Source organism: Ochotona princeps, chromosome 8 (assembly GCF_030435755.1).
Source record: "Ochotona princeps isolate mOchPri1 chromosome 8, mOchPri1.hap1, whole genome shotgun sequence".
NCBI classification, from domain to species: Eukaryota; Metazoa; Chordata; class Mammalia; order Lagomorpha; family Ochotonidae; genus Ochotona; species Ochotona princeps.
The window spans coordinates 20,948,399-20,968,724 of record NC_080839.1 but is presented as its reverse complement, the minus strand read 5'-3'; the positions used below and the strand labels follow the sequence as shown (position 1 = coordinate 20,968,724).

The following is a 20,326-nucleotide window of genomic DNA, read 5'->3' as shown; positions in this document are numbered from 1 at the left end:
CTATTGATCCTTTATGCTGCATTTTTCTGTGAGGGTTAGCACACCACTATCATTTCCAAGTTTATAGCCTTCTGTTGCATTCAAGCCCAAGATAATAATCACCATCTATGAAATGTGGCTATTGCTGTATTTAACAGGTACTTGAAAAGGCCTCATTTGTGAAGTATGCCGTATTGCAGTTTGATCATCTTCCTGGCTACAATAATGTAAAATTACCCTATACCCTCTCCTCCCAAACCAGGAAAAGGCTACAAGCTGAAATAATTAAAATCCATACGCTTAATGATCTGTGCCTTCTGCAGGGTGGTGCATTGTCTAATAGCTCCTAATATTCAGTACACTGCATCATCAGTTACTGACACTTATAATAGTTTCGCATGCAGAGTACATCCTGGTAGGGGGAAATTACACTGGAGCAGAGAATGCTGGGTTTGATCAAATGAGAACATATTTATCTTTGAGGTACTCAAGCCACTGAAGCAGGACTGAAACAAAGCCATGTGACTGCACTGGGCTTTTCATAGATGAGGAAGTTTTGATTGGCTGAAGCACATTGTGTTCTTTGGTCTTAACAGCCACTATGAGACAGTGGCCAGGGTCCCTGATTGGTGTGCTAAGGGGGGAGGATACTGACCCCACCAGACACCTGATCCACTGTAGATCACTCATCAGTTGGTGTCTGTGTCTTTGTTTGTAAGGGGTGAAGTAGTGAATGATGGCCAAGGAGATCAGAAATTCTCCATGATCACTTCATAGATTGTAATCCCAGCAAACTTCTGTTATTTTACACCTAAGTTCACTTTATGTCAGAGAATTTCCTGATAAAACAGACCATAGAGCCTGTCACTTGCCATAGAATGCCACGGAGATAAACAGCTTTCTCATGGTATTTACGTGGTTTTGATGTGGGTTGTATGATAATTTTAAAAAATATTAACAGAGAAGGCCATCTGCTGAATGCCACATACTTAGGCCTAAGATTATCTTACACTTTTTGTCACAAAAGCTGAGCTATGACAAGTACTATTCCTAAATACTCAGAGCTTGAAGTACTTGTAGGAAGTAGCTCATTTTAATGCATATTTTTCTTGAGAAAATAGAGAATTTCATCATTCCTGGGCCTTTCTGATTGCCACATTTTGACCTTTTCCAGCATGATGGATTTAAGTCATAATGAGCCTACAGTAAAATGCATGTATTGCTCTGTAACATCCTTGAGTTTCTTCCAAAAAGTTTTAAGAATTCTCCCATTGTGGGAAAAGCAAAGAAGCATAAAGTCTTTTGTTTCTTTCACTAGCATGTGCCTTTTTCTATTAGAGCTTGTCTGCTGCTTTCTGTACTCAGAAAGCCAACTTCAAAAAACTATAAAGAAATATGCTTTCATTATAAAAAGGGACTTCTTGCTTTTCTCCTTACTCCAGTGCCAGTTTAGTATGAATCTAAATGTAAAATGCCAGGCCATCTCTGCTTTCCTTCTCTTAACATAATTTGTTGAGTGAAAATACCTTCTATACTCTGCAGGTTAAAGATATTGGCTATGTAGGTCCAGACAGAGTGTTGAGAGCCAACAGTGTTAATTCAGTGGAAGAATGCTGAAGATATTTCTATAACACAGTTTCCAAGAGCTTACATTCTACAGCCAGTCTGTTTTTAAATGCTTATCTCACCATTTACCTCCTGTTTGAACTTAGGCAAGTAACCACATTTTTCAATCTTCTCAGATAGAAATGTGACAATATGAGTACTCAATTCACCGGATTTTTTCATACAGCAGATTAATCATACATGTAAATATTCTGTAACAGAACTTGATACATATTCATTCCTAAAAGGAAAAATATTGGGACTGAAATCGTGGCATAGTCAGTAAAGCTGCCGACATCCCATGTGGTCACCAGCTGCACTGGAGGGGCAGCTACTGAGTTCTCTGCCAATGGACTGAGAAAAGCAGAGGATAATGGCCTGAGTGTCAGTGCCCCTGCCACCCATGCAGGAGACTCGAAAGAAGCTCATGGCACCTGGCCTCAGCTTGGCATGGGCCTGGTCATTGTGGTAATCTGGAAAATGAACCAGCAAATAGAAAACTTATCTCTCTCCCTCCTCGTTTCTCCCTTTCTATTTCTATCACTTTGGCTTTAAAATAAATAAATGAATATTTAGAGAGAGAAAGAGAAATATTATTACAGATGTGTCAGCATCCTATATTGGCACTGTTTCAGAGTCCAGCTGCTCTACTTCCTACCAAACTCCCTGCTTATGACCTGGGAAAGCAGTGGAGGATGGCCCAAAACTTTGGTACCCTGCACTCATGTGGGAGACCTGGAAGAAACTCTTGGCTCTTGGCTTCAGATCACTTAACTGACTATTGTGGGCATTTGGGGAGTATACGAGCAAGTTGAAGATGTCTTTTCATATTCTTTTCTCTGTAATTCTGCCTTTCAAGTAAATACAAATACATCTTTTACAAAATATAGTAAGTATGGGAACAGGCCTTTGGCTAGTAATTAAGATATATATATTCCTTATCCAAGTGCATGAGTTTAATACATGACTACAAGCTTGTTCTAAGCAAACCATGAAAGATAACAGATAATTGCTCATATATTTGGATCTCTGCTGTCTTTGCAGGAGACCTGGGCTGAGTTCCCAGCTCTTGAATTGAGCTGTGGTGCAGCTTCTGCTATTGCAAGATATTTAGAAGGTAACCCTATGAGCAGGCTAGCTCTGTCACGCAACCTGTCTCTCAAATACAAAATAAATATTAAGAAGAAGCCTCCTTTTGGGATACTGAAGTGGAAGAAATATTATTTAAACCTAACAATATTTGCAACCTTTTTATTTTTGATCAACACATCAATATTGTATGTTTTGAATTCCATGTACTATTTTATACACATATGTGTGATATCAAGTGTAACATCTAATCATATCTATTGTCTCAAAAAGTTAGCATCTTTTATAGTGAAAACTATGCAAGTTCCTAGGTTTATTTTTTTTAGAGAAATGTACAGTACATTATCAATACCAACAGTTATCCTGTTGTGAAATAAGACCCTGGGACTTCTCTCTCCTTCTAACTATAACTTAGTATTCTGTTATCAGTTTCAAATTTAAAACTATTATTAATAGACACAAAGAGATATATAGAATCCAGTAGATTAATAATGGGAGACTTCAGCACCCAATTTTCATCAATTTACAATCAACTAGACAGAAAATCACCGGAGAATTAGGAGTGAATCTGGATGTATATATGCAGAACATTACGTCCCAGTTGAGGAATACACATTGCAGTTGCAGAATACACATTGTTTTTGTCAGTGCATGGAACTTACTCTAGGATATACCATATACTGGGCCATAAATCAAACCTCAGCAAATTCAAGAAGACATGAAATCATACCCTGTATCTTTTCTTACCACCATGGAATGAGTCAATAAATCAACATTTAAGAAACCCTAGAGTATGCAAGTACATGGAGATGGAACAACATGCTACTGAATGAACAGTGGCTTATAGAAGAAATCAAAAGGGAAGTCAAAAACATTCATGGCAATAAGTGAAGATGATCATATAACATCTCAAAACTTGTGGGAGATACCAAAAGTAGTATTAAGAGAGAAGTTCATAGCAATTAGTGCCTACATCAAGAAATTAGAGTAGCACCATGTAATTGATGTATCCGTGCATCTCAGAAGACCTAGAAAAACAATGATAAATCAAACCCAACTTTCAGTTGGAAGAAAAAAATAGCTAGAGAAGAAATAAAATTGAAAGAAAAATGGTGTCCTTTATTTCCTGATGTATATTCTTACTAGTATCTTTGTCACACTGTTCTGGGATGGATCTGCAGAATCATCTCGTTGCTAGAAGTGTCCCTGAAGAGGATAGCCCCATTTGCTTTGCAGCTAGTTCATTTATGCTTAGCTAAATCCATATAAACTCAGTTCATCCTTTCAGTACATTGGCCAAGTCTGGATAATTCTTCTCAGAGAAAACTCACTTATGTCTTCCAAAACAAGAGTGGAGAGGCATTGTGTAACATGTCAAGATCCCCTGTGGCAACATTGTAACTAGGCCATTCATTTAATATCTCAGCTTGCTTAATCTCAAATGAAGATACTTTTCCCATTTGCTTTGAAAATGAGCAAACCAGAGTGGTAAGTGACTTTTAAAGGCTTGTTGCTTCACAAGCTGTACAAAATAATAAAAAACTTGTGCAATATTTAGAAGCAGGACATTGTCTAGTCAGTTACTATTTTAAATTTCCATTTTCTTCACAGGGGCTCTGCAAGTGTGAGTTCTATTGAGGAAGCACACTTTCAGTAGCAGAATTGGTCAAGATTTGGGGGAATCTGTCTTCACAGTCTCAGGATTCTGTATGTCGTATTTTTGCTTTATTTTCTAAACAACACCTCTGTGTTGTTCTGCAGGATCTGCTTCAGGACCCTGTAACATTTGTAACTCAAGGGAGAAAAGTATGAAAGCTGTTGTGAGGTTATCTGGAAAGGGAATAAACCATAGTTAAGAGGATGGGAACTTCTCTAGGAATTTCTCATCTTCTCTGCAAATTCTGCAGTAAGGAAAAAAATAGCAAGAGCATTGTCTATTGATACATCTAGGTAATTTATGCAATTAGACAGAAAAGTATGTACTTGGAAAAAGAGGGGAATAGTGTAGTTAGACAAAGGAGAATATTCAGTTACAGACATTATGTATAATAACTAGTTAAAAAGAATATGGACATGAAGGACTTTTAGAGACAGGTGCTCAGTTGTTCCTGGTTGTTGTCTTAGTTATGAAGCTGTGGGTGATGTTTAGCTCCCTTTAAATTCTCTGTGCTTTTTAATTCACACACAGAGAAAATATTGTATAATAAAGACATTGACTGGTGCATAATATCACGAAAGGTCCACCATGTTGTTTTTCCCTACTTGGTGATGATTGTTGCATCTGCTTTGATTTGATTGTTTGTTGTGTGGCTTATATGTTTCTTCTTGAGCATAGTGCCTGCAATTGCTGAAAGAAATGAAAGACAAATTACTGTCAGGTCTTGTGGTGTATCAGGGTCAGCGTCCTCTTGTGATGCTTACCTTCTGTAACAGCATGTGTAGGATCCAACGTCACCTCTGCTTCTGATCCAACTTCCTGCCATTATTCCTTGAAGGTTCCTGATAATGGTCCAAGTGCTTGGGTTCCTGCACCCCTGTGCAAACCAAGGCGGGATTCCTGGCTCCTGTCTTTGGCCTGGCCCAGTGGTTGGTTTTTGCAGGCAAAATCTCAATCTCTCTCTCTCTCTCTCTCTCTCTCTCTCTTTCTCTCACACACACACACACACACACACACACACACACACACTTTCCCACTCTCTAGCTTTCAAAGCAATAAGTAATTTTTAAAAAATTAAAAGGGAGAAAAACACAAAAGTCCTTTTCTCCATGCAGCACCATCAACTGTTCTATTTTACATTTTTTCTGTCTAGAGGGCATGAACCCAGAGGTTCTCCGTATCTTGCTTCTTGGTGCTGAGTGGAACCAGTTGAGATACCAATATGAAAACAAAGTACTGGCTTCTTTAGAGTGTTATCTAATGTCTTAAAACAGGATGTATTTGTATTAGAGAGATGTTTTCTTATTTCTAATCAACAAAAACAACAAAAGAAAAAGGTACTTTAAAAACTATAGGCACAAGTTCCTCAATGCTATTAATGCTAATAATGATTGTGGCCTCACTATGAGGAAGGCCTTATGCTAGGTGCTTTGTGTCTTCTCTGTGTTGAGATATGTTGTCAGTCTGAGAGACAGTCATCATATATCTTCATCCCTATTCACCCTTAAATGACTATAAAGTGAAAAAGTTAAATGAGCATCAGTCTTCAGCTGGAGTGAACCCAGGTCTTTGTGACTTTAGCTGTTTGTTTCTTAGTCTGTGAATGAGATGTTTATCCATGCAGAGGTTTTCAAAGCTCTCCTGTATACTAAACTATTATATTATGGAAGGGCTAACTAATCATCGATTGCTGTTGTTTCTTCTTGGTCACTTATTTGGTGATGATGTTCATTTTTCTTCTTTTCAGCAGGTAACAGTGACTTCAGGAAACCACAGCCTTTGCCATGGGAATGTAAATGGTTCCTTAAGTGAGGCCTACAGACAAGTAAATGAGATTAAATAATGGAATTTTGCAAAAATAGCAGACAGATCTCTTATTCTTTCCCTGCTCCCATTCCCTCTCCTCAGGCATGCTACTTCTTAGCTAAATGTCTTACGGGAGAGCAGTTTCCTGGAAAAAGAGCTGATTTTATCCTGATAAACTGACTAATCATTTTGCAGCAAGAATTCCTGCTTTAACATACTGACACTAAACCCATAGGGATATGAAACACATAAATGTTTTGTATGTTTTAGCTGATTTGGGATTGCCTTTCTTTTAGAAGCTTTAGTAGTATGAAATCACTGATGCCTGTGTAAAATGAGCATTTACTCAGATTTTCGAATGAGGATTTTTTTTCTTTCCTTTTCCTTCTCATTCCCTCATTCGCTCTGCTCTGCTCTTGCAGATACCTGCCAGGATACTTGGGGGGCCCTTGTCGATTAGCTTTACCTAACAACTCCACACATTTCACCCTCTGGATGAAATGCTGTTATAGTGATCCCACTGCATGAGAATGTGAACTTGAAGTCAGTTTGGTTAGGCATAATATGTTTACCTCCATGTGTCAAGAGAAGGTGGGACTGAACTCTATTCAGGACTCTCTTCTGGAATTAGCCCCCTGTGAATGGTGTGCGCTTGCCTAGGCTAAGACTCATAACCAATTTAACCTCCAAAATTAGGGATCAGCCACAGAGCTCCCCAGGTTCACATGCAGAATAAAATTCTTCTTTCCTTGAATAACTGAACCTATTCCAGCAGCAGCTGATTTATGCATTAATACTTTATGTAAATTTGCTTAATACTACCTGTCATAATTCTTTCAGTATTTCATTATACCTGTCTTGGTATATAGTGTTCTTTATAGCCCTACCGTAGGGAGACAAAAAAATAATAGCATTCTTCTGGTTACTGCAAAGACATTTGCACATCTTTCTCTGTATCAGAGAGGAGGTGTGAGAGCAGGATAGATTATGGACTTGGGTGGCAAGGGTGGGACACATGGATTGAATGCTTGCTTGTCTTAAACTTCACTTAGATATATTGTCTGCATTTCTTAAAAAGGCATCATTATGCTGAAACAATAATAATATTTAAGCATCCCCCATGCTGTGGTTATATATTAAGCTATTTGTACCTAGGCACAAAATCTAAGCAGGTCAGCAATGCAATGTGCTTGTAATTGGTGTAGCTGCTTTGAAACGTCCAATCTTGCTATATATTTCTCTGCCTGCCGACATACCCCAAGTGTAAAAGGGGTCTCTGTGGGGATTTATATAAGCATAATACTAATGTAGAATTTTTGTTACATTCAAATCTGCGCTAAAATAAGAAGGTTTACTTATTTTCTCTGTATCTTAGGATAAATTACAGTATGCACAGATTTTTACTACTCTCATTGGCTTCATTTAAGTGAAGCACATTTTGCCCAAGTAGGTAATGAATTATTTCTATTAAAAAATTAAGTAGTTTGTCCCTGAATTAAACACTCTGTCATATTCTGTTCTTCAGCTCTACTGAAACCCTTACCCCTGTGTACACTACTCTGTGAAGCCCCTGTGTGCTCTCCCCAGTGCTCCCCAGGCCAGGGAGAGCCTCTCTCACTGATGGGATAGCAGCCTCATCCTAGTAAATCTCCCATTCCTGGGGTCTCTGCATACAGTGTGCACCCTGAGACACTGAGACACTGTCCTTAGCTTGGTACTTCTGGAGCCTAGTACAGAGTCTGATGCATCTACCTAGCCTAATGCCCATGGGCTAAATTGGATCAGTGGTCCCTAAATATGTGCTGTGTTTAAGAATAGTTCCTAGCAGAGTTAGAAGACTGTGTTTTGGGTTTGTCTGTTGCTGTCGTGTTAAGTAGGCCAAGGTCTTGAATTTCATTTCTCTGTGGGTCAGTTCTCTGTAACTTCATCCCTTGGAGGTCAGCATCTTCAGTAAGTAAACACCATGAGAATGAAGAGAGAGGATGATTAAGTTCAGGGCAAGTTCATCTCAGGTTTTAGACAGATTGACTACAGAGTGTTGTTTATTGATGTTGAAATCATGAATCCATGCTTTAGCCTGAAAAGCAGCACTGTGTGTTGTCCGCAGCTCCCGCCTGTGCAGCGATGCTCTGCCCTTGCTGCATTGCAGGTTCGTGGTGTCAGCCAGAACCGTCCATCTCCCGACTGATAGGGTTGCCAGCCCAGCCTCACGTCTCCCTCTCCGTGTTTGTCTTGCAGGTGAGACGATGCGCATCGCCTCCTCTGAGTTTGCAGATGACCCGTGCTCATCAGTGAAGCGTGGCACCATGGTGCGGGCGGCACGGGCCTTGCTCTCAGCTGTTACGCGCTTACTCATCCTGGCTGACATGGCAGATGTCATGAGACTTTTATCTCATCTGAAAATTGTACGTATGGAGAAGGTCAACACTGGCCTGATGCGGGTGGTGCTTTTGTCCTTGTGTATTACAGTTCTGCATTCTACCAGGGATGTCTCTATGCTTGTCACCTCATTAGCTTATCCACTTAAATGGCACAACCCCACATTTTTTTAAAAAAGAAAAAAAATTGCAGAAGGTATATCAAAAGTTCACTTGAATGGCTTTCTTTCCCTCAAAGGAAGAGTTCAGATTTCCCTTATTTTGTGGAGCACGAGAGAGTGCATTCTTCTTGGCCATGCAGGCTGTATTCAGTGCTCCTGAGTCAAGATTCAGAGCAGTTTGGGCCATGCAGTACTTCTGGCCAGAGCCAACTTCGGTCCGATGACCACTTACTCCTATTGCGTTACTTGTTCCAAAGTTGCTTTTCTATAGATACCTAGAGTTTAAGTCTGTCTTACTCTGGCAATAGAAAGGTACCTGTCTATCTCTCTCATGGCGAGTCAGTCTTGTGCAAAGCCAGGCATCCCAGCATAAGTCCCCAAACCATGTGGCTTGCTTGTCCTGAATCCTGTTAATTCCCTTATTTCCTAATAGAAATTGGGCCTTGCTCTGTTTTCTTTATTTCTGATTGATAGTTGCAAACATGAGGTTACACTAGTGCTCTGGGCAGAGGAGGTCCTCATTCCCATGTTCTGTAGGCTTAATTCCTGGTAAATTGCCAGAAACTCCGGAGTAATCTCAGGGTTCTTGAATGATAGGATAGGAACCACAGGCTTTACTTTTGGGGGAACAACCAATTTCTGGCTTATTTCTTACAGATCTGGGGATTCTTGGATTCTCAGTTCTTTGTCAACCCACACACATTTATTCTCTTTGTCAGTGACAAAGCAGGTTATGGTCAGGGGAAAGATGAGAAAGGGTATAAATTATAACCCCACTTAACCTTGCTCTCAGATCTGCTTAATAGAAGGGATCTTCAAGAAATTTCCTAGAAGTGAGTGTTACAGTGCAACAGGTTAAGCCATGGCTTGCAACATGGATATTCAGAGGGTTGATTTAAATCCCTATAGCCCCATGTTTGTTCTAGCTGCCCGATAAGCCATCTGGAAAAGCAGCAATTGACAATCTAAGTGCATGGGATCTGGTGGAGAGAAGGTTAGACAGAGAGAAAGATCTTTCATCCACTGGTTATTCCCCAAGTAGCCACAATCTCCAGAGATAAGCCAATCTGAAGCCAGGAGCCAGAAGCTTCTTCTGGGTCTCCCTCCCCAGGCTTTGGGACATCCTCTACTGCTTTCCCAGGCCACAAAAGGGGCTGGAAGGGAAGTGGAAAAGCCAGAACTCGAATGTGCTCCCATATGGGATCCCGACGTATGCAAGGCAAGCATTTAGCCACTAGGCTATCACGCCAGGCTCAGGGAAGTTTCTTGAAACCTAGATGAGGTGAGAAATTGAGAAGAGACTGCATATCTCACAGTAACTGTGTCTGGTAACTGAAGTCCAACTTGCTGGGTTTAATCTTGATTTGCTGTGCACTAGCCCACTGTGTTGTAATCTACCTCACTGCCTCCTGCAGTTGCAGACACCTCCTCTTTTATACTGGAGTCAGGGGAGGTGCGCAGGTCCTGTGGAGCACAGCGCACAGGCCTGGCCAGAGGTAAGTGTGGGCTGGGCAGCAGCTCTGTAGCCCTTTGTGTCGTCACTGGCATTACATCCTCACTGCTGGCTGGCTGGGGTGTGTTACTCCACTGCCTTCCTGCTGTATGTGTTCGTTTGGGCTTTAAATAACGTAACTCTCAAGCGCATTCAAGACAAGTTTTTTTTTTTTTTTTTTCCTCCTACAACCTCATTTAGTGGTAACATATGAAGAAAGTTTTTCATCGGGAGAGCAGACTGCCTTCATTCCAGTAGGGGGGAGACAGGATTGTACTTGATGACATTAGCTTTCTGTCCCCGATGTCTCAGTTCAGGGTGCTGCAGGAAGCTCTGTGGCAGCAGCTTTGAGCGGGGGGTGACACTGTAAACAGGTCCCTGAGATGGCTGCAGGAGTGCAGGGCTTATTAAATCCCTCCTTTGGTGTGCCAACAGTACACCAGCTGCTGCCTGCAAACCCACCTCTTCACCCACCTGTATGCACCAGGGCTGGCGGCTGTTAAGATCACAGGGAGCCAGTAATTTGGAGTCAATTGCTTTTTCCTCCACACAGCAGTTTAGGGGGAGTTAAAAAAAAAAGATTTAGCACAAAATCATGGAAAGGTCAACCTGACAATATTAAGTAGTCCTGCCAGATTGTCAGTAGTAAAATTAAAAATGATTGTAAGCTAAATAACACATTTGTTCTATTCAGTAGTGCCTTTATCACAAACAGTGGTGGTGGAATGTCGCCATCCTGTGCACAGACTCAGGAACTACACTCTGTTGCCACCACTGGATGTCAAGCTGTGGGCAGTTTCATTCTTGCATTTGCATCAGTCAGGCATCCTGAGCAGTTTTGTCTGTTCGTGGTAAAAGATCAGGATAAACATCATATCAAACATCTTCACAGACCTTTCTGGAGCAGGTTAGAAAAGATAATCTTACCGTTAAGAATTTTTCAAAATTAACAATTTCTTTGCCGTGCAGATGGTGATCGTGGAGAAGGAAACGCAACGACAGACGCTTCCTAGCAAGAATAAGTGGGGGTTGGAGTTGCCTCTGGGTTCAGACTGGATAGTACCCTGTGGAGAGTCATGCACCTTCCTGGAGGGTTTTCTGCTTCTCAGACATTGCACCTTGAAGTGTCACGCATGGTGCTTTTGCCTTTTAGGCCTCATGCTAACCTTCATTAGTGTTCTTTCCAGATACTGAGTTTTTTCATTAAGAAATTACAAGAATATAGAACAAGTTGCCTTCTTACCAGAAACTTATATTTGTAATTTTTAAATTATGTATTTATTTGCAAAGTCGAGTTACAAAGAGAGAGGGAGAAATGCAGATGGTTTTTCCATCTGCTGGTTCCTTCCCCAAATGATCTAAGTGTCCAGGGAGGAGTCCGAGCAAGGCCAAGAGCTGGGAATTTCTTCTGGGCCTCCCAGGTGGGTGCAGGGGCTGAAGCACTTGAGCCATTGTCTGCTGCTTTCCCAGCTGTATTAGCAGGGAGATGGATCAGAAATATAGCAGCCAGTACTTAAACTGGCCACCCATCTAACATACCGGCATTGCAGGCAGCAGCTTAACCTGATATGACACAATGCTATCTTGAATTCATGCTTTTCAATCAAATGTTTACCAAGTGGATGAAGCATAGTCAATTTATTTCCCCTAGAACATACACATTAACTTTCTCTCCCTCACCACATTATGTAATTCTTGGCAAATTGGTAAATTGAGGAAATGTCATTTCACTCCTAAATCCAAATGAAGAATTAGCCCTGAGTAGGTCCCATCAATCCCTAGTGCAGAGGTGTTCGCATTCTTCTCCCTTCCAATTACATTTTGAGACTTAAACTTAATTGGCTATGAGAATTATGTCTCATAATACATATAACTATTTTAATTGTCTATATGATGCTACTTTCAATGTCATGCAAGTGTTCACACTTTAACGCTGAGTTCTTTTTGCAAACATTGTACATAAGTTCACACAGCAGTGAAGTTTTTCTTCTTCTGCTGTTTTAAATGCAGAAAGATGGTGCTGGAGCAGTATGTGAACTCAAGCTCCAGTGAGAGGTTAGCACCCCTGTGCTCTTTTGAGGTCCTTGAGCAAAGCTAACGATTTTTTACATTAAACACCATCAGCAGTGCTGAGTTATAATCACCATTATTGTTCAAGTTGCCAGTGAGTCATTCCCTAGCAAAACACACGGCACAGCCCTCCACCCGTTGACACTGTCAGTGTGTGAGGTTGCTATATGGCCCTTCGGAATTTTAAATGAATTGTGCATTTCAATCAGTGATCATGACGAGAGAGACTTATTTTTCCTAAGCTCTGTATTAATGTAAGCAGATTATATTGTCAGTTATCAGCATGAGTGACAGCCTTACAAGTAAACTCATCTAGGAGATATATATATAAAGATACAGATATAGATATACATATCTATGTCAAACAGAACAGACATATTTCTTCTACCCACAGGCTAAGACCTAAAATAATGATGTTTCTGTCTTTCAGAGAATTTCTCTCTAGAAAATAGAATATAGCACAATAGAAAACAGCAACGCCTCAGACAACTTCTCCAGAAAGTGAGATTTTTCCTGGTGGATACCAGCATTCAAGTTTAATGTCCGTGCCCTATTATTAGGGGGTGTTGGTAAGCAGGGCAGCTTTAACAGGGGCTGTGCTTTTTCCGACTTCACCAAATTTGGCTCATTTCTCTGCCCTCTGTGAGATCCTGCAACCCTGCCATGGTTCTTGTATTGGAGAAACAACCATCAAATGGCCCCAACTCACTTTGTCCTTGAGTATAAAGGCAGAGAATTCTGCCAAGGTTCTTAGCATATCTTTTCTACTAGAGCTATTGTAGTCTTAACTTCATGAAGCTAAGTTGTTTATAATTCGTTTGTTTATTCAGAAACACTTTGGTTAGGTTAGCCACTGTATGCAAAACACTGTGCAAAATTATGCAACATCAGAAGAGAGTAAGATTTGACTTCTGGCTTCAAAACCTTATAGGCTAGTTAAGAAGACATTTTTAAAAAGTGCTTTTGTATTGGGAAAATCTGTATATTGCTACAGTCACACCTAGAAGTAAAATATAATTAGGTGTTTTTTGTTTTGTTTTGTTTTGTTTTGCAAATAACACAAAACCTAAGTGAGTGTGTTTTTGTAAAAAGGGAGTTTGTTGGCTCACCCAGCTAGAAGTTCAGTGACAATAGCTTCAGGTGAGGCTTTTATCAAAGATGTGACAAGGACCAGGTTTCTGTCAGTTTTTCCTCAGTGAGAGTTCTCTCTAGTCCTTTTCTCATGCTCTCAAAATGGCTGCCAATCATTCTCAAGGTTACTTGCTCATATACTAAAAATAGCATGAAAACCCAACTATCTCCTCCCCAATAGTTCAGTCAAAAGTACCACACTCTTTTTTTTAACTACTCTTCTATTTATTGATATTTAGGTTGTTTCTATTTTTTGACAAATAATGCAGCAATACAACGTACACACATAGTTTTATAGTCATGTATAATATAGGTTACTGATTTCAGTGCAGCAAATTCTATAATCCAGAAATCTAGGTGCAGTTCACTTAGGTTCTTCAGCTTCAATAACTCTTGCAAGGCTGTAACTCGAGGGTGGCCTACTGTGCACTCTCATTCTGAAGGCTTGATTGGGGAGAACCTGGTTGGAAGCTCCTTCTTGAGGCTGTTGACAGAAGGTACTTGGTTCTTTAGAGAGTGATGTTCTTAGAGCCTTGATTGCTCACTGCCTGGTGACCAGAGGCCTTCTTTCCTCCTGTGCCAGATGGTTCTCCTTTACACAAGTCTTAATAGTGCTGATTAGCTTCTGAATCATGTGCGTTTCTCTTAAATGATAGGGATTATTAAATATCTGATTTCTGATTTAACATGGTCAGATGGTTTCCCCCTCAAATCCAAGTGATGAATTCTTGGATAATTCAGGGTAATATATGGAAAGGTAGAAAGGATCTTGTTGATCTAATTGGGGCATACTTGATCCTGAACCTGTCACGGGGCTCGGGTTGAACAAGCCAGAGTCAACCAAAATCAGGAAGGTAACAGTCCAGAATAATGGCCAGAACGGGCCCATCAGAAGAGCTGGGAGGGAGATGTGTCATGCTGTCCGGTAAAGAGTGAAACTACACAATGGTTTGAACAGTAACTATTTAATACAAATAATTCTTTTTTAAGAAAAGAAAGGATTTGTTAATTTATTTAAGATAGTGTTACCGAGAAAGAAAGAGAAACAGAGAGAAACTTCTGTCTCCTGGTTCACTCCCTAAGGAGCTACAATAACCAGGGTTGGACCAAGCTAAAGCCAGGAACCCAGAGTTTATTCTGGGTCTCCCAAGTGGGTATAGGAGCCATAGTACTTGGGTTATCCTCCATTGCTTTCCATGGCATATTTGCAGGGAGCTGGATTGGAAGTGGAGCAGTAAAGTCTTGAGCCAGCCTCCATATGGGATGCTGGTGTCACACGCAAAGGTTTAACTTATTGTTCCATAAGGCTGCCTTCAATGCAAGTATTTCTGCCTTCGATGCAAGTATTTCAGTTGGGAGTACTGAGAGATTGGCTAGGAGGATGTGAATACTCTTCAAATCAATTGGTCAGGACAGGACCACATTACTGCAGTTTTCTTTCCAGGAAGTTAGTGTGTCTTTACCCAAGAGTCAAATGAGCTAGCTCCAGAGCAAATGAATTTGGTTCACTTCCAGGCTGCTGTACCCACTGCTTGTGGGATCTCAGGCAGGAGCTCGGTGCTGTGCTCTGTAACATGACAATAAAGCATCATGTTCAAAGAACTGCTTTGATGAACTACGTTGGACACAAGTAAACCATCTTATTATTTTTTAATGGTCACGATGGCCAGGCCAAAGCTAGGACCCTGGAACTCCAAGAAGGTCTTACACATGGATGATAGGGGCCCAAATGCTTTGGCCATCTTCCAGTGCTTTCCCAGGCACACTTACAGGGAGCTGCTTCTGAAGCAAAGCAGCTGAAACTCGAACCATTGCCCTGATATGAGATGCAAACATTGGAGACAGCAACTTAATCCATGGTGCTACAATGCCAGCTCCTGGTTGCGGTGAAACCCACACAGGTAGATTCTGGGCAAAATCTTAGGCTTTCTTTCTACTTAAGAACCACTCTTTACTCAGCAGACAACCTTGAACTGCCAAATGTGTCATAAAGGATGAAGAGCAAGGCATTTGTTTGGCTCTTAGTAGTCGCTTTCCTTTCTCTAGCCACATAAAAACACTAAAAGATGTGTGACTGTTAAAAACAAGCAAATTTTTATTTCTGTATTGTTATTGTGAGTGCCTTTTCACCATCCTTGTTTCTTCCTTTTCCAGGTCCTTTCAACATTTTGTCTACCTACCTGCTTTTCATTCATCTGTCAGTCCATCCATCCATCCACCCATCAATCCATCCATCCATCTCTCTCATCTTTTAGTAGATTGTATGTCTAGAACCCACTTTGGTTCCATTTCCTGAATTTCTATGGGATCTTGGACAGATTCTGCATCCTGATTCTATGTGAGAAGTTCTGAGTATGTGACCTCTCAGATTTTGAGTAGGTGGTCTCTCAGATCTTCCCTGAGTCAAACTCTCAGTATACCTTATGGAGACAGACCTCTTCACTGGTGTTGCTATTTGAAGCACTTCTTTGGGAGAAGGTGCTTGGTGAAGAGTACAAATACTACTTGGGTCACCTGCATCTCATACCAGGGTTCAAGTCCAGGTTCTGCTACTGATTCCACCATCATGCTAATTCTTAACCTGTAAGGTAGCAGTGGGCAGCTCAGAGTTTCTTCATGTATGGAGTTCGAGGTTTTGGTCTGGTCAGTCATGCTTGTTGCAGTCATTTGACCCAGGGGGTGGCAGGTCTTGGTTTCTCGGTCTCTATTTTATTGTCTTTCGTACAAAAGGAAAAGTAAATGATAAATTTAAAAGAAAAAAGTATTTAGTCAATTATAAATTTTATACTATTTATATATTCAGAGTGGCATCTGCAGTATTCTAAGGAAACCGATGAGGGAGTAAGTTATGTGTAACAACAAAATAAATATCACAAATTAGTTTGATTAACAATCACCAAGAAACCTGTTTTATAGATATTAGAAAATAAATCCAAGATTGAACTCCTTCTGAGATAATTATTTTGCTCTTCCCTGACAGTCTTTTATGTCCCTTAAAGATTTACATCTCAGATAAGCAGCAGGAACAAATTAACTGCAAAGAGCTGTCCACTGTTGATAGGCAAGTGAAGATGATTATAAATGCATCAGGAAGTGAGACATCACTAGTTTGTTGCTTTAAATATTTGAGGTAGAATGTGCTCATTAGACTATGACAAGGTTTCACATGGGTCATTCCTTACCTTAGCATGTAATTTGCTTGGATATCTTAAAACCTCTTTAACACAAAGCTTTCCCCTTTGCCACGGTGCTTCTGTTTCTGCCTTGGGCACTGTTACAGCCTGAATAGGAACAGGAAGTGACTAATGCTGCAGAGTTGCGTCATCATTTGATCTTTTCATAAAGAAAAATGTGGGAAGGAAAAAACAAGATGCAGAATTTTTATGGAAGATGAGAATAGGAACTTAATCTGTAGCCTGTTCCCCATCTCCACCCCACACTGCCATCCTTCTAAATAATTTCCTTTGCTTCCTCCAACTTTTTTTAAAGGTCTACCTGTTAATTTGAAAGGCAGAATTACAGAGGGAAGGAAAGATCGGAAGATGGAGAGGGAGAAGAAGTCAGAAAGGGAGTGGGTGAGGGAGAGAGACAGAGAAGGAGGGAAGAGTGTGAGAAAGAGAATCTGCCAACTGCTGATCAATTGCCCAAATGGTTGCAACAGCAGTTGGACAGGACTGAAGCCAGGAGCCAGAAGCTTCTAGGTTTCTAACATGAGTACAAGAGCCCAGGGAATTAGGCCAGCCTTTGCTGCTTTTCAAGGTGCATTAGCAAGCAGCTGATAGGAAGTAGAGCGTCTGAGACTTGAACTGGTGCCCATGTGTGATTCTGTCACTGCAGGTGGAAGCTCTATCCACTATACCAGAGAACCGGCCTTGCCTATAACTTGTTCCTTATTGAATAGAGCCTGTTTGGTAACTTGGGTATTTTTTTTATCTATGTGATGAAAGTCTTACCCTCCTTTATCACTGATTTATAGACATTTTACTCACCCATATTTGAAAAGGAAATTGTGTGATCACTTTTGTGCCTTTAAAAAATTATGAAGTGTTTTTTTACTGATTTATGTGGCAAATAAGAAGAACAGAAAAAAGGGAAGAGGCAGACAGAGGGAGAGAGAATGAATGTCTGAATGAATCTTTCATTGTCTGGGCCAGGTTGGAGTCAGGAATTGAGAACTCCATCTGGGTCTTCTTTGTGAGTGGCAAGAACCTGGGTGTTTGATCTGCTACCTCTCAGGTGCCTAACTGGGGCTCTGAAGCTCAAGCAGGGACAGCACTTAAGCCCAGGTGCTCAGATACCGGATGTTGGTACCCCAATTAGCAACCTAACCTGCTGTGACACAAATATCTGTCCCCGTGTTAAATAATGCTGCAACCCAGTCTTTGGAAATTGATTCACTATGTTATTTTTCCAGCTATCTTCATAGCCCATTGTGTTTCCCAATTGTCAGTGTGATTCTCCCACACTCTCTTGATTTGCCAAAAACTGTTAAGAGTTGATACTAATTCTCCCAAAATATCACCTGCTTTTTTCACTACTTCTTAGAGATGCCTTCTCTCCTTTTTATGCTCTCTGAGCAATCTGTACTGATTGAAAGTTCTTCTACCAGGCTCCCTTTTTGTTCAAGAGCCTTTGAAGGCACACCCACACACAAAAACGGTATCAGTTTTGTGCTTTATTCTCAAGATTGTGTATTGGTTATCTCCACTAATGAAATTCTATCTACAAAGATGTGTTCTTACTGACAATGACTTAATTTCAACTTTAATTGAATCCACAGGTGTTTAGAATGCTAAGCCAGGAGTCTTGCGACTGAAAATGCTCTGAATAAAAATGGATTATTGAACTGTTAGAGATACTATCCAGAAATAGTCTAGGTTCCTGAGAAAGGTTTTGTGGTTGAAAATGTATGTGCTGGACTTGTAAAACAAAAGCATTTGAATAACGGAAATTTGGGAAAGGAGATCATAAGTTATCTTCATTGAACTTACACTGGCAGTAGATGGGACGATGGAAGGTGGAAGTTTGGAGATTAGAAGACAAACCACTTGGAGATATACTTTTCTAGATTGGTTAGAGTCAGTCATCTGGACAGTTTACATGTGTGCAGGTGGTGGCACCTGTAGGTAGGCAGCGAGGGGGGATAAGGCACTGCTGACACTTTGACAGTATTCTGTAGGCATTAGCTGCTTCTTTTCCCATATCATTTGCTCTCCATAATAGATCTCACATTTTTTACCTCTGTATTAACTTTGAAGAGTTGCCATTTGTGAAAATTTTTCCACGATATTAAAGTTAAGACTTTTTTGGAGATGAGATTTTAGCATCTCAAATAAATAATTTGTAAAGGCATGTTGATGAAATTAGTGTTCAGGCCCCGTGTGCCCTGGGTTGAATTGAGTAAGACAGTTGGTGGGGATTTGGAAACACAGCACATTGGTGAGGCAGCCTGCATTCTGCACTGCTATCCACTCCCCCTTCCCACTCCAGTAGACACCATCTTCAAATGCAGCAAACCTGAAGCTCTGCTCATCTCCAGAGGCTCAGCACTTCCTTTGTTGTTATTGGAGGGAGGTGAGGAGACAAAGTGTACACTCAGCTGAAAAATATAGTCCCCTCGATACAGCTTTACTGATGGCTCAAGGAGTGGTTGCAGATTGGATCTGTCCCAAATTTTCAGCAGCCCCTGAGTCTCTCCTACTTTTATGGAACACTTCCTGTTTTAAGATTTCTGGAACTGGTTTTAAAGTTCATTTCCTTTATTTTTTGCTTTAATGTTTTGTCAGACTCTCTTTTATATTAGGAATCTATACTCCTTCCTGAAGTCATAACTCAATAAAATACAGTACACCAGTGGGCTTTTAGTCTTTAGGAATTTAGCCATTATTATATTTTATGTGTAAATCTTCTGTAATTCCTCCAGAAGTATTTGACTATAGATTATTTTTCATGGTATTTTCTTTGTATAATTTCCTCTACATTATAATACACATTGATGTCTTTATTAAAATTACAACTTATACTGCTTATTAATATTTTATTATGGTCCATTATTAAAACATTTTTTAACATTTCAGGTAGAAGAGGCCCTGGAAGCTGTCAAAAATGCTACAAACGAGCAAGACCTCGCAAACCGTTTTAAAGAGTTTGGAAAAGAGATGGTGAAACTCAACTATGTAGCAGCCAGAAGACAACAGGTGGGAAAGGCTTTGGATAAGTTTTGGATGAGTTTGGCTAACTTTATTGGGGTTGGGCATTTGTTTCAGCAGGTGAACCTCTGATTGAGATGCTCACATCCTTATCAGAATATCTGAGTTTCATTCTTGGCGGCGTTACCATGTGCCACTTGGTGCTAACGTGGACCCTGGGAGGCACAAGTTGTTACACATCTCCCACTCATGTGGTAGACATGGATTAAGTTACTGAACCTTCAGACATTTGGAAAGTTTTTAGTGGTTGGGAGTATTCTTTCACTGTTTCACTCTCTCCTACCTGCAGAATTAAATATGTGTCTATAGTTGTCTCTCGAAATTGTCTGTCTGTTATAGTATTCTTAAGGGACTACACCTGCTTACTATAAAAACAGGGAAGAACCTAGGATCACAAGACCGGCTTCATGCTGAGGCCAGGTGTGTGGCCTCGTTGTCCCCTGTGAACTCTCTGGCCCTTTTCTGTGCAGATCCCAGATCAGCAGCAGACTAACCACATTCTAGCCTGTCTGCTGTAACAACACCTCCCAAATCAGATTTTTTGAAAATGTCAGACTGACATGGTGCTCTGTTCACTCTCTACACATCACTTTTTGCCTTTGTGTATTTTTCTGGTTCTACAGACATCATCATGCATTTGCGTATTTGGATGGGTATGCAGCAGGTAGAGTGAAATCTCTGTAAAAGAGATGAAGAAAATGAATACCTAAAGAAAGGAGAGAAGGGTAGAGGGAGGAAGTGACACAGAG

At 40.5% G+C, this 20,326-nt stretch overlaps 1 protein-coding gene across 2 annotated transcripts in view; it reads left to right on the top strand.

The window, feature by feature from the left end:
- The window catches only part of CTNNA2 (catenin alpha 2), a 1,134,503-nt gene that overhangs the window by 352,947 nt on the left and 761,230 nt on the right, over positions 1 to 20,326 (top strand). For both annotated transcript variants that reach the window (XM_004590715.2, XM_004590714.4), the window contains exons 4-5: positions 8,375 to 8,541; positions 19,446 to 19,565. In XM_004590715.2, coding sequence (XP_004590772.1) covers positions 8,375 to 8,541; positions 19,446 to 19,565 — 287 coding nt within the window. The remainder of the gene's footprint in view (positions 1 to 8,374; positions 8,542 to 19,445; positions 19,566 to 20,326) is intronic.